The following is a 20835-nucleotide window of genomic DNA, read 5'->3' as shown; positions in this document are numbered from 1 at the left end:
TTAGTCAATTATTAGTTATTATTAGTTAATCATTCCTGTTGTCATACCAAGGACTTTACTGAGACTACTTGTGTCTATTGTGCTTGTAGAAGAAAACACACAAGCTAACAATTAAAAAAATTAATTGTGAAAGGAATCTACTACTTTTGTACACTGGCATTTATAATAACCCAAATGCTTTAGAATCTATATTTAAATTTAGAGTCAAAACTATGATTAAGTTTTTTTAATCAAAAAATTCCAACATATTTTGTAGAGCCTTGCAATGTAATTACGTAAAATATCTGGTAACTGGTTTGCCAAGGACATATTAATGACTTCTGTGCATGTTTCATACCCTGCACATAATAGATACAAACAAGTCCAATTATGTTCACTGCACATGGGAGTGAGACTTCAGGTATGTCTATACATTAATGTTAAGTTGGAATATAACACTTAATAGCACAAGTGAACAGTTTCAGCAAGGGCTAAAAACCGAACTATAAACTGTCCAAGGATGCTGGATTGGACTGTGGTCGATATTTTATGATGTGTCCCCACTGGTATTAATTTGCTGTTGTTCAATTAGTGGGACAACCTGGCTATGCTACACTTGTTTCCCCAAAGTGCTGTGTATGCATATATTTTTTTCTCTAAGTCGGGGACGTTTATATCCAGCACTTTCCTTACTTTCATGTCCTCTGTTTAGCCATGGGTATTATACAAGGATTTATAGGGCCAGAAGTATGCCTTGGCCTCCATAATTGGTAAGAATAAACAAGTTGTAAATCTAATGCAAGACTTTACAACTTTTTGGCAATTGAGAGTGGATGACATCAGTCCCATTTACACTAAGGCCAGTTGTCAGATGAGATGTAAAATTTTATACCATAGTGGAAAATTGTCCTGGAGGCCAGATGTGTCTTGCAAGCTGTCAGCTGGGCAGGCTTTGTTTCATGCACTAGTATTCGTAACTCCGTTTTATGTTACAAATGATAGTATTTACATTCAATTCCTCTGAGCAATTATCTGTCTCACTTTGTGAGTACCAGGTAAACTAAGGTGATAAACCCGATTTTTTTTAAAAATATGACACATTGTTGTCCAGAAAAATGGGATTCGTTACCCTGTGTGCCACAAGCCAATAATTACACACTCAAGAGAGACATTGATTATTTAGATGGATACAAATTCTCTTAGACACATTTAGATATGAGGAAGAAACTCTTTACTGTGAGGCGGGTGAGGCACTGGCACAGGTTGCCCAGAGCGGCTGTGGATGCCCCATCCCTGGAAGTGTTCAAGGCCAGGGTGGATGGGGCTCTGAGCAACCTGGTCTAGTGGAAGGTGTCCCTGCCCATGGCATGGGGATTGGAACTTTAAGGTCCCTTCCAACCATTTGTGATTCTATGCTGATAAAAGTTACACTACAAACGCCGCGCGCACAAAACTTGGGGTTCACAAGCTTTGCGATTTTCCTTCGCGTAGAAGCAGAGTGACCTTTATTAACGCATAACCAAGCCGAGTACTACCGCCAGTGGCTGTGCCTCGCGCGGAACCCCTGCCAGAGCCCCCAGCTCCACCGCCCGGTCCCTCATGGCCCCGCCCCGGAGCATCCCGTTCGCGGCGGCGGGGCGGGCACAGCCCGCTAATGGCGCCCGTCCGCTCCCCTCCGGAAGCGGCGCCATTTCCGCGCCCGTTGCCAGGGAGACGCGGAGGCCGCGCTGCCGTGCGGGGCGGCTCGGGCCCGCTCCCTTTGCTCCGCCGCGATGTTCATCTACCTGTGCAAGAAGGTGCTCCTGGGCCACGGGGGACACGCGGGGCGCGGACGGCTCTGGGGGAGAGGGAGCTCCCCACTCGGCCCCCGTCTCACCCGGGAGCTCCCTGGGGTCGGGAGCGCGGAGCCCTGAGGGACCCGCGGGGTCTCTCCCGCTGCGGGCCGTCTGGTCCCGGTGCAGCGCTTCCCAGAACGCTGCCCTGCTCTGTCCCCTCAGCTCCATCGGCCTGGGATTGGGGCTTGGGGTTCGGTCTCCAGTGTTCCAGCTGCTCCCGCAGCTCCGCAGCTGCTCCCCCGGGAAGCTTTGGACACAACTGGAGACCGAAGCCCTGTGCACTGTGTGACCCCTCTGTCCTCTGTCAGCACACCTTTGAAGGTGTCCTGATATTCTTATTTACTGCATGTGTTCGACTGCTCGAGTGTCGAGCTGCACAGCTCCACTAGTGCTTGTAGTTCTGTCTTCTGTCTCTTTTTGCGTGTACTGCTCTGTTAATAGAAATAAATTTGTCTCACGTGCTATCGTAGGTGTCTTTGAGGTGTTCAAGTAGGGCATGTGAAATAAAACGTGATTCTCGCAACTGTGTAGAGATACAAAGGACTTCTTTTTCAGATTGCAATTCCCGGTAATGTTCGCTTAAAATGTATTTCCTGGAATAAGAATCAAGGTTTCATAGCCTGTGGTGGAGAGGACGGATTGCTGAAAGTTCTAAAATTAGAAACACAAACAGGTAAATGAGAGTTTTTAATTTTCTTTTTTTTTTTTAAAGAAAAACACCCACCACACTTTAGAAAGTATAACTTCTTCCACAGGTTACCTGTTGATGTGGCATGTGTTTTAAATCTGTACCTGGCTAGTTACATGTTTGCACTAACATAAAATTCTTTCATTACTTTAATTTGAACAGTTTTTCTTCAGCTGGTCTTACATGATGCATTTGTAATTTGCCTGTTATATCTGCTGATGTTTTCTTCAGTGCTTCTGCTTCTTTTTTCAGGGCATGTATTTAATTCTTGTTCTTTTTGTGTAGGCTTTCCCTTTATTTTGGAACTTTTTTCATGATTTCATGATTTTTGTTTGAATGCTCTCTGTCTGCCACCTTAGTAATTTCTGGGAGAAAGTTGTGTATTTTCATTTAAATAAATATGTTCCAAGAAAAGTAAAATCTATTCTCAAAATTTTTTAAACCTTTTTCTGAATGTAATAAAATGTGATAGCCACAGCTGTTGTTGTGGAGGATTTTGTTTATTTTGTTGTGTTTTTTTTCCTGAAAGAGTGCTAGACCATAAAGCATATATCCATTTGGATGACAGATGTCAATAGTGAGCACACTGAGCTGACAGGTGGGAAATTCAGCCTGAGGTTACCATTTACATACTTTTAGGTGATTTATTGATGTAAATAGTGATTAGACCTGCAGTATTCATAGAGACACAATAATATGTATGGTTTGTTAGGTTTATTTTTATATGATTTTTTTTATTTTAGATGAAGCAAAAATAAAGGGACTGGCAGCTCCTAGCAATGTTTCTGTCAATCAAACTCTTGAAGGTCACAGTGGTAAGTGTATTTAGGCATTTAATCTACCTTTGGTTAGAATAAAAAGATACAAGATTTTGTAAAGCTGATAGAGTAATTTTGGTATAACTTTTTATTTTAAGCCTGAAATAAAGGTTAGCAGTATTCAACTTGGGTATGTAACAGCTTGGCTGTCAATTTTTAACAAGTTATCTGATGAAAGACCTGCAGTCAATATTTTATGATCTTAAGTGAATCACTGGGTTGGGAATCAAACTAATGCAGCCTTCCCTCAGTTCTCCTGGCTGATTTTGTATGTGTGGAGCACAGTGCATCCTGCACAGAAAAATCTCTGCTCTGCCTGGTATGATTTCCAGTTTGCTTATGGAAACTGTCCAGTTAAGTCTGAACTTGGACATCACGGCCTAACTTGTGTTTTGTATTACCTCAGTTTTGATTTTTCCATATTATTTGGTGCCCACTCATTATCTTGAGAAGGAAATGTTGATTTCTGTTTAAGTGGGCGATGCTGTTGTATGTGCTATACATACAAAGAGGGACTTTTGTTGTTGTTGCTTTGGGGTTTTTCTTAATTGTGCAGTGTTATGGTATAGTACTTGTTGTCTCTGACTTCAGCATGGCTAATATGGAAGTGCTACTCTGTTGTATGGGACAGGAATATATTTTTAAGTATTTGCATAAAAGATCATGATACGTTTGCTTCTGTACATTTGTTCACACACTGCCTTGGTAGATGACAGATAAAGAATGCTTTATGGTAGAAAAGATAAACTGCTAGGCAGTTGATGCTGGAATTGGTGAGTTAAAAAAAAAGAACAACAATTTTCTGTCACACTGTATATATAAAGTTTTAAATTCCATATGATAGGGTAAAATCTGAAATGACAATAAAAGCCTTAAGCATTTTTCTAGTGATTCATATGTGGATAAGTCCATTTGGTTTGTTTATATAGTGTCTGTGTGATTTGCCTATATGTTATGGTAACTTTACATTTTCTTCTGAAGAAATCAAAATTAGTTCAGTAAACCTTAACTCTGTCTTAAATATATCTTCATTTTCCTTTTATTGATGAATTACAGAATGTATACATGCTTAAACTGCAGTATAGTATACAGACAAAGTTTATCCCATGGACAACGGGATATGAAGAGAATGCTAAAATCCTTGCATTACTTGAAGAAATTGACTTTTAATGAGGATTTGCATTTGAAACCTGCCAAGAGTCAGGTTATTTTAGAGACCTGGTTAAATAGGATTGGAACAAATAAATTGTGAGGAATTGATTTAGAGGATACTTTGAATGGATGTTTTCAATTCTGAATAGATCACTGTTACCTTAAAAATCCCTGAAATTTAGGATATCTCTGATTGCATCTGGTGATAAAGTTCATGAATGAAATACTGTAAAATGGAAAGGATACATAGAAAATGGGTGACTAATAGTAATGGCATGAAAAAGCATGATGCAACTTCATATCCAGTATGGAACTGATGAAATAAGATTTGAAGATGATTCAAGTCAAATATTTATGAGTAGGATCCCATATGAGACTTGAGGGTCTGACAGAGTTGTGTGTACAGTGCTCTTGGTAATTGTGAAGGAGATTTTGTTTTAAAAGCGCAGCACTAGTGAGGATCAAATTATGAAGAGAAAGAAAAAAACCACAAATTCCTATGACAGTGAAGGTTTGTCAGTGTCCCAGACTGTCAGAGGTGGTCAGAAACCACCATTATTTGGGTTTTGCTTGGAAGCAACATTTCGAGCAGGATTTGGAGAGGATGTTACTCAAGTAGGTGAATACAGAAGCAAAAGGAGCTGTTGAGCAGAATTTTGAAAGAGGAAACCAATGGTACAGAAAGAATACAACTAAGTCAAAGTCAGCAGTGTAAATCTCTGAAAAGCTTCAGGTTGAGTGAGTGGGATGTGGTGGTTTTTGTTAACTTACTTAAGTAATGTCAATTAAAAATTTGTATCGCTTTCTAGGTTTTGTGCAGGTTGTGACATGGAATGAACAGTATCAAAAACTGACTACCAGTGATCAAAATGGCCTCATCATTGTGTGGATGCTGTACAAAGGTATTCTGCAGGATAAACTTGAGATGGGATAATATTCCATGTTGTGAGAAATGTTTGGGGTTTTTTTTTAACCCCCTAGAAATTTTTACAATTCTTTTTCAGAGTTTTTATTTTGCAGATTGTAAAGCTCAAAATAGTTTTAAAACAATTCCTGAGTTTTTATTGTAATACTTGTCTACAAGAGGCATTTATACTGCAGACCTCCCTTGAGAGAATGTATCAGTTCTTAGCCATATGCTTGATAAACTGCTCTAAATTTCTTATCTCTGTTACTTTATTCCCTTAGAGGAAAATATTGTGCATCAAGCGCAAACATATTGGTAGAACTGCAAGAACTTAGCAACCCTGCTTAAAGCATCAATTAAATACTTCCATAAAAACAATCTTTAGAAATGTTTATTTAAGGCAGTAAACTAATATGACTAAGCAATGTATTGCTGTAATCATCTTTAATTACTCTTGACTTTTTCACAGTTCCATGAACTACTTTGGTGCACTTCAATTCATTTGAAAGCCAGCAAACCTCACAGTCAAGTTAACCACTGCCCAACATATGTGGGAAAAAAATAAAATAAAGGGTTTTCTTTTTCTCTTGGGGATTTTAGTTTAATGAAAAATGAAAACAAATAAAATCTCATCTTAGTTTTGCATTTCAAGAATAATAAGTATAACTCAATTAGTCTTTCTACCTGATCTGTGGTGGCCGCTGTCACATAAATAAGCTCATAATTTAGGGAAATATTCAGCAAATTACTTACTACCTGTTTCTAGCAAAGATGGTTGTTCTCTCTGATAATGTTTCCTAGTGTATTCTTGTCAGTTCTGAAATTACTTAAGCACAGAGCTCTTCCTGTAGGGCCCCTCTTGGGCTTTGGCTTCCCTTTCTAATTCTTCATTTGTTAGTATTCATTTCAGAAATAAGCTGCTCACATCTGAACACTGGGTTTCACAATAATTATATCTGTGTCTTCTGGGGGACGCTGTCTTGCTAGACTTTTACTGAAAGGGCAGAGCTTTCTTTCCAAAGATCAATTCTTTTCCAAAACTTACTGCTTCTGTAGCTTTTTGTTGTATATTGCATTGCAGAGTCACGTGTAACTTACTGCATCATGTTTACTTAAAAACACCATTCTTGGGTTTTTCTATTTCATTGAGCACCTAATTTGATTGCTTGGGAACTTTTATAAGCCGTATTATGTTTAACTTGTGTTTTTTTACAACATCTTCAGGAATTCATATGGCTAAGAAATATCATTACTATCTCATTTGCATACCTTTTTAATAAAGAGTAACTTAATTTTGAATTCAGTGATTAGTGTGTATCTTGAATCCTCTAGAGGATTATCAAATCACAAGTGCAACTCACTTTTTCATTCACTACTAATAGGTGCTTGGTATGAAGAGATGATTAACAACAGAAATAAATCAGTTGTTCGAAGTATGAGCTGGAATGCTGACGGACAAAAGATTTGTATTGTATATGAAGATGGAGCTGTGATTGTTGGATCAGTGGATGGTAAAATTTAAGCTTTACTAATTGTTTCGTTGTTACACAACTTCTGTTTGCAGTGTTATATACACAGTGGCCCTGTTTCTCTAGGTAAATTAATAGTTACTTACTAATTGTTGCTTTGACTTTCTTTAGCTGTTTTAGTGTTTACATTGGTAACTTGCATCCTGTTTTTGATTTTGTGGTGTATTTATTAAGTACAAACAATATTCTGTTACAGGCAATCGCATTTGGGGAAAAGACTTGAAAGGTTCCCACCTGTGCCACGTGGCCTGGTCCTCTGATAGCAAAGTTTTACTCTTTGGAATGGCAAATGGAGAGGTTCACATTTATGACAATCAGGGAAATTTTATTGTAAGTTCATCCTGGTGTAATTAAGGTATTAACTTCAACAGGCATCAAAGCTTACTTCGTCTTAATTTATTTCATGTTCATTTGTTTGTTTAGTTGGTCGACTTCAGTACTGAGAACTGGACAATGTCTTGTGCACAGAGCTTTTATTCAAGAGTTCTACAGTTTTTAATTATTCCTTTTTTTGATAGCTAAATGAATGTCACATCAACTAATGCCTTTTTGCCTTAGAATAGTTACTGAAAATGTAAAAGTAGGAATGGTCACACTAAAGAAATTAAATGAGGCTCTTTAGGACATCTGAAAATCTTTTATTTTTGAAGCTGCTTGTGATGATAGGTCAGATTTAATATATTTTAGCTATCATTTTTTCTTACTTTCATTAAAGTAAGAGGAACTAATTGGAGGAACTAATGCTGGCTTAAAGGATAGTAACTTCTTACAGCTTCTGCTTCTGAAAGTACTAGCTTGCTTTCAGAAAGAAGCAGTATTTTATTTTCCTATTGCTCCTATTAATCTTTATTACATAAGGAATGTTACATGCTTTAGAGAAAACCTGGTAGTGAGTGGGAGAATGAAAGGAGATAACTATAGGATATTATTGCATTCCTACAACCTAGGTTTGTTTATTTATTTATTTATTTATATTTGTCTACTTACTTGGACTACTGGAATATGACTATGACAAAATCCTAAATAGAAATAAAACATTGACTTTAAAAAAAGGTATTTGGACCATGTTCTTAACTTTCAGATGCTTAATATGGCAAATTTTCTTCTCCTTTCCATTGCCTCCCTAAGAAAGTATCTGTTACCCTTCCCATTTTCTCTTCTTTAACCTCCCACTGTATCTTTCTTTCTTCCCACTATGTGAGTCATGATGTTTCCAACTGCTACAAATTACTGAAATTCTTTAAATAATTTGTTGTCACTTCCCCCACCATATCAACAATATGTATGGTTGTGCTGTCTCTTCCTCTCCCCCCTCTCTCCCACAGGTTACCTGGTATCCCTCTTTGAATTGATCCAGGAATACTCCTACCTTTCAGAAAAAGCCCTTACATGTGTTACCAGGCATCCAAAGCTAATTATTGCAAAAATTAACTTACTTTAATTGGTATTCTAATTTGGACACTTATTTTTTTCCACTTATTTTTATATGTTATTCAGCAGACTTTTATTAAGAAAACGCTCAGAAATGGTTTATTTTTAAACAAAAAAACAACGTGGCCAGGAATGGTTTGAAATTATTATTATTTTTTTTTTCAAAGCTCCAGCAGGGTTCCATGTGTTACACACATGTGTGTGTGTGGTGGGGTTTTTTATGTTGTTCATTTTCTTTGTTTTTCAGTTATTTTTCAAAGACTGAAAATGCCAATGTTAAGGTACTTCTTTGTAGTTAAAAATATGTTTTCATATGTCTGATCTGGCTTTGATTGTATAAGGAAGTTTTTTAAACCCGTGAAATTCTGAGAACTTGAAAATTTTTCTCTGGACAGGAAAACAATTTTGCTTAGGCATCTGTTTTTTTGCAAGCTGTATATGGCTTTAATTAATCATTCTTATCTAGGTGAAAATGAAGCTGAGTTGTTTGGTGAACTTAACTGGAGCATTCAGTATTGCTGGGATACATTGGTATCACGGCACCGAAGGCTACATTGAACCAGATTGTCCTTGCCTTGCTGTCTGTTATGACAATGGAAGATGCCAGATAATGAGGAATGAGAATGACTACAGTAGGTACAAAATGTGGGATGCAAGTTATTGAGCTCCTCTTGACCCAAAATGTCTGCTTGTGTTGATATTCATAATGTTTATTCTTTAAAAACTAGATCCTGTTTTGATTGACACTGGTATGAACGTAGTGTGTATTCAGTGGAACCCCTGTGGAAGTGTATTGGCAGTAGCAGGCTCCCTGAAAGGAACTTCTCAAGATGCCAACATTGTGCAGTTCTATACTCCCTTTGGTGAGGTAAAAATATTTGATATACTCAAATAATGTAAATGTGTTTTGTTTTGTTTTGTTTTTTAATCTTAGTATGTCTTGTCTATATAGTCATTACTGGTGGAATTTGGATGCCAAAATGCAGGTGTTTAGTGTGTTCGACATGCTCCAGGTTATCTGGGATATCCATGTGGATCTGGAAAGATGACATGGGACCAAGAGCCCTTTTAGAACAGCAAGACAGTGGCCAGCATGAAAATCCGAGTGCATCTCGTAAAACACTAAATGCTGGGATATGTGCGGTGTCTAACGTGGAACACCTGACTCAGATACCACAGCTCAGACTATAGACAGTAAGTGATTTGGAGCTTAGGCAGCAGTCAAGATGTCAACATCTGTGTATCAAATCCAGAGGTGCTTGCCTTTTTACACTGACTGTGTACAAGACCAGGACATCTCTAGATTAGGGGCTTAAAACATGGCGGTGAAAGATCCCCTCTATTTTTATGGAATCAGTAAAACCGAGAAAACACCATCCGGTGTCAGTAAAAGCAATGGTTCAGAAACCTCAGAAAAGGTAAACTGTTTCTAATCTTCTTCATATGGCTGTTGGGGATATTGTTTTGTAAGTGTTTTTTGTACATCTGTCTTTTTTATAGTATGTTAAATATTTGATTGTTGAGAGACAACTTTCCAATATATTTTTGTTTATGGTGCTATTTTTGCCTTGCTGGGTAATTTTAAGTAATTTCCCTTTCCCTCCTAGGAATGTATCTGGAAATCAGTAAGTTGGTGTTATTCATGACTGTGAGGAAGGTTGTCCCTTGTACAGAGGAAGTAATGGCCAGCTCTGAGTTGTGCTGTGAAAGGGGTTAAGATTCAGCATCATTTGTAGGGGCTTCCATAGCTGACAGTATTTAATGGAACCAAAGTTTTGACAATAATGTTACATCTCTAGTTGCTAATGTCCTTCAGATTAACTGAAACTGATGTTCCAGATTTTGTATTTAGTGTTTAGAAGTAAATTCTTTAGGTTTTAGAATTGTTTTGTTCTAGTTCTGATACTTAGATATGAACTTAACTTTTTGGAAGATGGTATTTCCTGTGAATAATGTGTGACGAGTATTTTGACTTGGTATTTGCATCTGGTCAGAGGCACAAAATGGGTACTGATAGCAGTTTCTATAGGCCCAAAGTTTTGCCCTCAAAAGGAATCTGAGCATGTATCAGTATTCCACTCAGTAAAATGTTATATTTATTTAAAGCCTAAGATTATTCAAAATCTTAGAGTAAACAGTAGATTAGTATATCCTTTATTACATTCATCTACATTATTGGTATCTACAAAAAGATACCAAAAAGAAGTTCTCTGTGGGACTAGGGTTATTGTTTTTGAAACATTATTTTTTCCCCAATTGTTTCCTTCATTCAATTTCAAATTCTTCAACAAAGTAAAGATCTTAAAAAAAGATGGAAAGCATAATAACTGCCTTTCTTAGACTCTTTTTGAAAAGGATTAGCGAAGAGGAAAACATCCATTGCCTCACTGCAAATTGTGTACCTATGCAGCTAATTCATTATATGCTCTTGACACAGATTAGCAATATGTTTTTATTTGATTAAACTACCAGCTGTAGTTAGGAGTGTTGTGCATCAACTGACTAATACATTTCCAGCATCAATGAAACTTCTCAGGCATGTCAGGATTGCTGCTGTTATTATGTTTGTTTTAGTTGTGACTGGAATTACAAAGGTGATTCAAGTTACCAGCCAAAAGAATAAACGTTTATACTGTTGTTCTCCATCTACTCTTTATCTTTGTAAGCTTGAACTATCACTGAGTCCTGATTTTTCTTTCTCTCTGGAAAAAACCACACACCAATCCTGAAGCAAAAGAACACTTTATAGTATTGCATGTTAAATATCTCCCTCATTGCTTACATATGTGTTGCAATTTGAGAGTCATTATGGAGTACTGTTAAGAAGATCTGTGTTTTTCTTCATCCACTATCACAACTGTTGCTTATCTATTTTAAAAAAGGTTTTCCTGTGATAAATTCAGATTCTTTTTCTTTCCTTGTTTTAACCAAGCATTTACATACACTGAAAGTTCCTGGCAAACAAATATCCTCCTTGTCTTGGGAGGGAGGTGGACTGAAAATTGCACTGGCTGTCGATTATTACATATATTTTGCAAATATCCGTCCACATTACAAGGTATGTAGTAAAGTGACACTTAATTGTATTAATAAGTTTCCTGTTATTTCTTTTCTTTCTGAACAGGTTGAAAGAGTAGTTTGGTCTCATATATGTCTATCAGTGCTTAACTTATGATTACTGCCTGACTAACACTACTGACTTGAAGGTTTATTGGAGTCTGAGTGTCTGTCTTGGTGATGGAATTGATTTATTAATTGCTTTTACAATGAATTTTTTATTTTATTTTCATAATAAGGAAATGTATGCATTATTAATATTAACAGAATTAGGCACAATTCTAAATTTGGTAGTAATTGAGGCTGTCATGTAGGTAAGGCTCCAGTGTTTTCATTGCTGTTTGGTCAACCAAAGTGGGCTGAGTGATACGATGGGAATTATTTGAGCCGTGCTTTTACTGTCATTTTTTCTGGTGGTGAATTATTAGTTTGAACCAGGAGACTTGTGTAGAAACCTGAACAGTAGAAATGAATATAACTTGATAGACATCCTGCTAATATTTCAATTCCCAATATACTTTTTAGAAGTGTGTATTCACAGCTAGTTGTAAATAATGTTTTTATCTTGACTATCATCTGGTTTTTTTTCGTTTGTTTAGTTGGTTTTTGGTTTTGTTTTTTTTAAGAGTTAAGACTATTTCACTTAAATTTAGTTTAACAAAAAGTAGCAATTACTTTCCAGTATGCAGTATTGTGGTTTTTTTTTTTCCCCAGCACAAGGTATGTTCTTTAATCATCAGTGTGTAACCACTTTGATTACAGAGAGGGAGAATGCAATGTGAGGAACATATTGCTGATATATTGAAATGAATTGTTCCACTTGGTTGTGAAAAAACAGTGGTCAGAGAGTTATAAACACAAATCTGCTAGGAAGCAGTCTCAAATAATTTGTTGTAAATCTGCTGGAAAAGACTTTGGAAATTTGAGCTGGAAATTAGTCTTGCAGGAAATGCTACCTAATGTTTATTTTGGGAAATGTCTAACAGCTGGAACACAGGCCTGTTGCTTTCTCTTAAACTTATCAGTATCTATGAAACCATGTGTATTTCAGGATCTGGCACGGTTTGCAAATTAATATTTGGAAGTCTTAGTTTTAGAAACTGCATGTGTAAGCTCTTTTCCCCTTTCTTTCACTTGAAGTGGAAAAAGGTGTGTTCAAATTATTTTATTTCTGCAGCAAATAAACTCTTAATGTGTTGGTAGTATACTCAGTTTCAATGTTAAATATATTTTTATTGGTGAATGATACATGTTTTCCTTCAATAAATAATACACATTACTTCTGCTATGTTCTGATTATATCAGTAACTCCCTTTTAGGAAGTATGTGTTCTAAAAGGTGGCAGTCAGTAAGTGGGAGTGATTCAAAGCTGTTATTAACTTAGGCTGGATTGGAATTAATGACCTGGAGATGAAGTGTTAGTATCACATTTCCCCTCCACTGAATAATCTGGTTTCCTCTATTTTTTTTCTTTTACATAAGAATGAGTGTAATAAGAGAAAGGTGGTTCTAAGTTAATATGACAGTAAAAACTATGCATTGAGCTGATCTTTTTTTAAACTATTCATAGTTTACATAGTATTTTTTTTGAGCTGTAATACTAACTTAAGAGTCTATAGCTGTAGTTACATTTCTTCTGGTGTATATTACCTTGTAGAAATCTACATTCCACCATGTAGAGATGTTATCATCCAGCATTCTGGGGTCCTTTGCCACTTCTTGAAATCAGTTTTATGTTTGACAAACACGATTTACAGTTACCTCATAACTTACTCCTTTTGTATACATTTTGAATATTCAAAGTAGTGTAAGTTCCAGTTTGCATCTCTGAGAAGGACCCTGTGCATTTTGTGCTTGGTTGTCAAAAAGTGTTTTTATTCCAGTCCTTTAACTTTTTTTCCTGTATCCAAAATGAGCTTGATTTTATTGAAAATCCAACTGATATCCTACTGATAAGATCAAGTGGGTTATATCAGTTGGGTAATTTTCATTTACATGCCTGCTGCTTCTCTGAAATATAATAATAAAGGAATGAGATTCAACTTCCAGGGCTAAAAACATGATGACTGTCCAGTGTCTTATATTTATCCATGTCCACCTAATCCCATTATTCACTTGTTTATTTACATCTCTACCTTGTGCGAAAGATAGATTTACTGATTTGTGATTCCTGGAATCATAAGGCTTTCTGCATCTGCCCACTCCTGTTCCTCTGGCTCTATTCCACAGCATTATGCTTGAATTCCCATAGAATTCAACTCTGCTTGAGTGAAAACCTTTGGGTTCTGACAATTTATTGCCATTCAGTTTAGAGATCTATTCTAGAAATTCTTCTGCTGATGCTTTAGTTTATTGTCTCAGTTTCATTTCCTGTGGAGTGTGGGAACCCCTGTGGTCAGCACTTCAACAAGCCTTCTCCTCTCCCTCTCCTCCCCTCCCCTCTCTTGTGGATGCTGATGCAGAGAATTCTATTAGTTTTTCTACAATTGCATCATCATCTTTAAGTTGTTTGTTTTATATCTTTTTTATTTGACAGCTTCACCTCCTCTCTCAGATATTTTCTGATTCTGCTGCATTAGAAAATTCTATAGTTTAAATCACTTGAATGCAATAAAATGCATCTTTCTATGATATTCCATTTCTTTTGCCTTTTTGCCCTTTCTCCTGTTTGTTACATGAATAATTGTATTCTTCTGGGAGGAAGAGAGGGTTTTTCTCATGTTAGTAATATGAAAGAGGTGATGTGAGTTATTACAGTGCTCTCATATAATTGCTTATTTTTGTCTGCTTCAGGAATTGCACTGTTTGAGGTGTTTATTATATTTCTCTTGGGAAATGAACTCTGGGTTCCCTAATCAGTAGTCATAGAGCAAGCACGTTCATGGCAAAAACCAGCATCACAGTGGGTGTTTCTCTGTACCTGCTGAAGAAGGAAGAAACACAGGGAAGTGAGATCTTGTCGTATTTTGACGTTGATCCTCCAGTTCCGAGGTTACTCTGTGTGATGGGGAGGCTTCTTCTGCCAGTTTAGTATTATGGCAATGACTTATTACTGGAGTTGTGTTCACATACTTTTAATAAATCAGTTCATCACCTGACAGGTAAAAAGTATTGAATGCTGATGATGTACATGAAATAAACCCTTTCTGTCTTAGCTGTGAACAATTTATTATTGAACTCTCATAATTTCTGATAGGTTTTATCCAAATTGTCTTTCCTGGCAGTGGGGTTACTGCTCCAACACAGTTGTTTATGCCTACACCCGACCCGATCGCCCAGAATGCTGTGTAGTCTTTTGGGACACAAAAAACAACGAGAAGTATGTAAAATATGTCAAGAGCCTTCTTTCCATAACAACTTATGGAGACTTCTGTGTTTTAGCAACTAAAGCAGATGAAAATCAACCTCAGGTAAAGCCTGTCTTTTAATTTTCAATTGAAATGCTCTGTTCCATGTCAGTTCTTTACAGCCAGAATAAGATGAAATGGACAAGTCTCATTCTGTCTTAGAGTTGTCAGTGGTCATTTGACAGAATGGCACTTCAATGGGCTCGGTGTTTAAAAACAAAGAACCCCAACAAACAACAAAGAAACTGATTAACTGCCTCTACAGTTTAACTCCTTGTAGCCACTAGTAACCTAATAAAACTGCAGACTTCCAGATTAATGTTTCTTCAGAAATATTTACAACAGTTCTCCAGAGACAAGCTAAAAGCAGGAGAGCATCAGAATGGTAATGAATATTTCATCAGTCAGAAATATGAAAAAAGGGCAATTTCTTAGGTGATATAGATTACATATTACAACAAACTGCTCTGTTTATTAATTTATTTTATACGTAGCGACAAATGATATGATAAATGTATCCTTTGGCTAATGAATGTTCATTTAGCATCATGCTAACTGTTAAATGATTTTTCTTACTGCATTTACTTCTGAATTATTTTCTATATCACTTGTATATTGCTTACAAAGGAGGAGAATGAGACAGAGTCATTTGGTGCAATGGTAAAAAAAAACAAACATGCTTTAGTGCTGCTTTGCTTGATTGTGCAATAAATGGTGTACTGTCATATGGACATACATGGCAAAAAACATTTGGTGAAGTTGAGTGCAATATAATGAGTTTTTTCTGGATTGTATTTTAAAAATAGGAAACAAACAGTGAAGGGACTTAATGTAACTTTCTTGAGCATAAAGAAGAGATTTAATTTTAGCATCTGAAAATTACAGATAATAAGGATCTTTCAGTTGTTTTGAAATGGCTCCAGTGCAATTATTAACACCATGAGGGGCCCGCTTTTAGGAAATAAAGTGCACAAGTTTATGGGTAGCAGTTCATTAGAGTTGCTTTCTGAAAAACAGATTTGTTTTACAAGGTTTTGGTCATTAGGATTGTGATTTCAAAATGGCAGAAAGTCCAGCAGTAGCTAATGGGGCCAAAAACCTAATTTCAGCAGGCCCTTTTTAAAGGTATTGCAAGTGGATCGTGAGTGTCAGTAAGTTAGGAAGGACTTAATGTTGATATCCATAGTAAGGCTGGATAAATCAGACAGTGCAAACTCCCTGCCCCTGGCACCGCTCTGTGTAGGTCATACAGCCTCTGTCTTGGATACTGTTACTGCATCACCCCTTGTCAGGCTCTGATCTACTGACCTGGAGTCTCAGAGATGACTAAAGAGGGCATAATATAAACATGATGGAAATAAAAAAGCCCAGTGTGGTTTCCTGCAGAGGTGGATACTCAACATATTTTTTCTGGAAAAGAGAAATTTGAGTATGCTGGTGTAAAGTTTAACTCATGAACAAAGAAGTAAAAATACTATCTTTGTGAGGTGCTTATTATTGGCAGAACCAGAAAAAATAAATTTTTTAATGAAAAGAAATCCTTGTTCAGATCTTTTTCTTTGAAAGAGTGAAGTTCATATAGTAGCTGAAAAGCTAAATTGAGCTGTTCTCATGTGATTAATAAGATGTCAATCTGTTATTTTAAAGGGGTAAGCTGCACAGTTGCTCTAGTCTGCTACCACAATTACAGGAATTGTTCAGGAGGTGAAAGAGCTATGAAAAACTAATTATCTTTCATTTCCTGGTGAGTCAGGGTATCAGCTCTTAGGCAATTCAAGTTTTGGTAGCCCAGTATATTTTATTTATTTTTATTTTATTTTAAGTCTAAAGATTTGACAGCAGAAGTTCCTCCTTAATGTCCACACTTGTCATTCAAGACATTTCCCTGTACAACCACTGTTAGGCTATTTTATCCTTGATTTAGGTCTGGAGAAGGAAATACATCAGCTACAACAATGAAGCATTGGTGTCTAGTCAATTTTTATTTATTTGTACCTTCATGAATTTAACAGCCCAATCCGAGGTTCCTGTGCTATCAACACCTTCCCCAGTGGGATTACAAGGAGGGCAAAACAAACAAAACTCACCAGTTTTGTAGCACCTGTGATACTGCAGGGCAAAGGAGAGCCTTAGCACATTTCTACCCACACTGTTACCTTCTCAGAGGTTCAAGGAGATGGAGGTCTGCGAAGGATAGAACAAAGGTCCTCCTAACTTGGGGGAGTTTTTAGGTTATGTTTTGCATGGACAGCTGATGAGAGTTAAGTCCCTGAGTCACTGGTGGATCATGCTCGTACATAATCACAGTGCAGTGAGTGCCTCACACACAGCAGGTGACACAGTGGCTCTCTTGCCCATGTCTTGTCTGTGGACCATGCTGGTGGTACGTCCTTCCTTTTGTGTTTTGTCTGGTAGATTTGCTCCTTTGCTTAAAACAGCTGGTCATTTTCTTGTTTTGTGCTTGTTCTTAATTTATAATTGGCAAATAGCTTATTACTCTCATGCTTATGCTGCTTTATATTTACTGCAGTCATAGTCCCTCTGTTTTCTGTTGCTGATCAGCATTAAGCTGTGTGACATGTGGGTTATGAGATGCACCTTCACAGAAAACCTTGCGCAGACTACTACCATATTTTTTCTAAATTAGTAATGACCCTTGCTTTTGTATCCATACAGTATGTGCTGGTTCTCTGCAATTCTATTGGCACGCCCTTGGACCCAAAATATATTGATGTTGGTAAGCAACTGGCAATAGTCTTATTCTGTTGGAATTTTTTCTAGTCTTTTTAGTTAATTTCCTATGCAAGTCTCTTTTTCAATGATATAATCACTGTGTGTTGACACCACTTCCATTCAAATGTTGTGACCTTGTGTTCTGTATGTAGTTGTAACTATGATTTTATATTGGCTTCTCCCTTCTGCTTGGAATCTCTCTAAGTAAAATAAACATGTAATCAGGAGTTCCCATGTTGTGAACTGTAATTTGTGTTGGAAATAACCTCTTAATTACTCTGTTAATAAAAACAGTGGCTCATAAAACTAGTCATATTCCTTGTAAAATTGGCTACACTTAAAAATTCTTACTTTCCCTTTTTTTTTGGATGGATGTTTTTGATGATTCCAATTTTCCTTCACAACAGTGTAATTCAACTCCTTTTTAGGAAAAGGTACTTTGAAGAGGGTCTAGTTTATCAGAGCAAGTGAAATAATTTGATCTGGACTTTAATTTAAAATGTTGCTGCTTCCCAAATTCTTGTGTTTCAGTGTTGTTAATATCTCTTCCTTATCTTCCTCACAATTGTTTTATCTAAATAGTTTCAGATTATAAATTAAAATTCAATTTAAAAAAACTCCAGTGGATTATAACACGAGTATGAATCCTAGGGCTGAATTCCAGGCTTTCACTACTGCTTGTTTGCTGCAGGTGTGGCACAGAACATTGCCAAGTAATTGCAAACCACTGTTTTCTGGGAATTTTGCTTGCGGATAAAGATCACTGAGTTTTTTTCTCTTTAAATAGATGAGGGAAATGTGGACAAACTGAAAAATTAATGAGCTTTTTGATTAAGGAATCCACATTTGTTTGTTCTGGGTTTTGCTTTATTTTCGATTTGTTATCCAAATAGGTCTGAATTTGGATTCAGAATAGACACTGTGAACCCCATTTGCAGTTTTTGTTTCGAAGCTTGATTTGTTGAGTAACTCTTCTGTTTTGTTGAAAGGCTAAATAATTTGTTATGAAGGTTTAGCAAAAATATTTATTTGCTTTTGAATGACAGTCTAGTTATTTAAATGAAAAGTATATACTTATTTTTAGTTTTTGAACCTCTTAACAAAGTGATGGTAAGTAGAAGGGGTATTTGGCAGTAGACATCTAAGGTGATCCCACTGTGTTGGAAAGGTGGGATACACTGTACCCTCTGCTGTGATCAGTCATGTGGCACTTTGTGAGCACACTAAAATCCTTAGGGAAAAAAAATAGCCTCTAGGTGTCTGATACAGTACAGGAGCATAGGCATACTGGAACAGGTTATGGATAAAACAATTGTTTATTGTAAACCTGGGAGAATTGCTCCCCTCTCATTTTACTAATGTAAAGGTATCTACTTAATATGTGCATATAGCTTTGGAACTTACATGCTCTGATTCTGCAGAAATTAGATTTAATTTTTAATGAAACCAAAGCAAAATCTTTTCTTTGCCTGTGCTAAAAAGGGGTGTAGCTATTATGACAGGAAACCTCAAAGATTTTTCAGTGTCAATTACCTTCTAGACCCATTGTTTCATCTTTTCTGCAAAATGAAACTCTTTTGTCTAAGTTAATGTCATCAGAGAAGTTAGCTCCAAGCCACAGTGCTAATACTTGGTTTTAATATTAAACAACGAACAGCCATTCTGTCTGATAAAATAGATGGGAAAAGTTTTAGTAAGATAGAAATGTTAAGGAAAGTAAGGTGAAGAATTATTAGACAAGGAAGTAACAACAATTCACAGAAAAATATAAGTAGGGAAAAAAATCAACCAAAGACTAGAAATAGTTGAGATCATAAAGATGATTATTCTCCTTAACCAGTGCTTCTAAACAGTTTTATTCTTTATTATATATTAACTAAGTTTCTAAGTTTGTAAGTGTCATTTTCTAATGTTCAGTGTTTCAGTGATAGCAGCAGGAAATCAACTGTGAGTCCTATATATATATATATATATGGTGAAATTCATGCCTTATACTGCAGATCATAATTAAAATGAAAAGTATCCTGTGCTGATAAATGAGTTTGATTACTTTGTCCTATGGAATGTGTATGAAATGTTGTGGAAGTTTTTAGTCTTGTAATTTCTGTTTGTGTCAGTTTGATGTCCTCTTGCCACCTTTCACAACAGGGGTGGCACATCAGAATCTTAAGGAATAAAGTGTCCAGGAAATTCAACACCAAAAGTTTTATAATGAATGGAGGGAAAAAAACCCAAACAACAAACCCAAAGTCCCCAAAAACCTCCCTCCTGCCAAAAGTAAAAACCCAAGCCCCAAACCTGAGCACTAAAGTAAGATGATATGGTGGATGATAGTGGTGTGAGTTGGGTGTCTGTTGTGTCCCCCCTGTCCTGTATGTGCCTACCAGTTTCCAGAACATAATTGGCAGGTGGGATTGGGGTGGTGGGAGGAGGATTCAGGGACTTAGAGGGAGTAGTTTGTCCCATTTCTACAGCTGACATCTAAAATAAGTTCAGTGAATCATTCACAAAGGGGTCTTTTTGCTCTTGGTTGGGTACAAAGAAGCCCAGGGCAGACAGCTCATCTGTCAGAGATGTCTAAAATTAGGTGAGATGAATCCCACTCAGATGGTCAAAATTAGCTTTGCATGGACACCTCTACCTCTGCATGTAAACTTTTTGCTTGGCATTTTTCTAGTGCTCTGTTTATGTGAGCTCTCTGAATCTATCTGTGATAGTTTTATTTATATTATGAACAAAGGTATCCATTTCTTTATGATTCTTCTACTATGACCCATCTCCTACAGCTGCTTGTAAAAGAATCTTCTCCAGTGAAGACAGTTATGATGAAATGCTATTTAATTGAAAAATGCTGCTGTTATTCCAGCTGCATTTGAATTGTCCTGAAGAGATTAAACGATCTGGAAAAAGCTTCTCTTCCTTTAGCATAACTAAGCTTTCTGCAGTCTCCTGCAGTTCCCTCCAGTGTCTGAGGACCAGTTGAGTGCATGGATTTGCAATGCTCTTCCCTAGTGTGAGTTCACTTGTGAAAATGCTGGGCATTATAGCCTTCAACCTCATAGATGGGCAAATACCAGAGGTTGGGAATATTTGCATTTTTGAGTCCTGAAAATTTTCTGTAGCCTCAGTAGTTCAAGCATTACAAGCAAGTCTTTCATTGCTGTTTAGTAAACACAGCCAAAGATTCAACCTTTTTTTTTTTTTAATATATGCGTCCTGCAAGACTACTTTAAAGCTTGCCCACCAAAATTACAGAAGAGATTGAAGGTAAAAGTGAAAAGCAAACACCTTTAAATGCAGCAATTTTGAGCACATTGTGCTGGCTTCACCATAGTTACTTTCCTTTTCTTGTAACATTT

At 36.7% G+C, this 20835-nt stretch overlaps 1 protein-coding gene across 3 annotated transcripts in view; it reads left to right on the top strand.

The window, feature by feature from the left end:
• Positions 1-1637: 1637 nt before the first annotated feature.
• The window catches only part of WDR35 (WD repeat domain 35), a 44891-nt gene continuing 25693 nt past the window's right edge, over positions 1638-20835 (top strand). The window contains exons 1-12 of one of the 3 annotated variants that reach the window (XM_064650594.1): positions 1639-1775; positions 2370-2487; positions 3246-3317; positions 5282-5374; positions 6762-6890; positions 7105-7238; positions 8806-8971; positions 9068-9207; positions 11272-11397; positions 14621-14806; positions 15371-15403; positions 17420-17480. In XM_064650594.1, coding sequence (XP_064506664.1) covers positions 1752-1775; positions 2370-2487; positions 3246-3317; positions 5282-5374; positions 6762-6890; positions 7105-7238; positions 8806-8971; positions 9068-9207; positions 11272-11397; positions 14621-14806; positions 15371-15403; positions 17420-17480 — 1282 coding nt within the window. In that variant the 5' untranslated portion in view covers positions 1639-1751. Of the gene's footprint in view, positions 1776-2369; positions 2488-3245; positions 3318-5281; positions 5375-6761; positions 6891-7104; positions 7239-8805; positions 8972-9067; positions 9208-11271; positions 11398-14620; positions 14807-15370; positions 15404-17419; positions 17481-20835 lie in introns of those variants that run through there. The other 2 variants (XM_064650593.1, XM_064650595.1) reach the window with 2 other exon arrangements.

Source organism: Pseudopipra pipra, chromosome 3 (genome assembly GCF_036250125.1).
Source record: "Pseudopipra pipra isolate bDixPip1 chromosome 3, bDixPip1.hap1, whole genome shotgun sequence".
In the NCBI taxonomy this organism is placed as follows: Eukaryota; Metazoa; Chordata; class Aves; order Passeriformes; family Pipridae; genus Pseudopipra; species Pseudopipra pipra.
The sequence above is the reverse complement of the archived record's forward strand: the minus strand, read 5'-3'. Positions and strand labels throughout refer to the sequence as shown.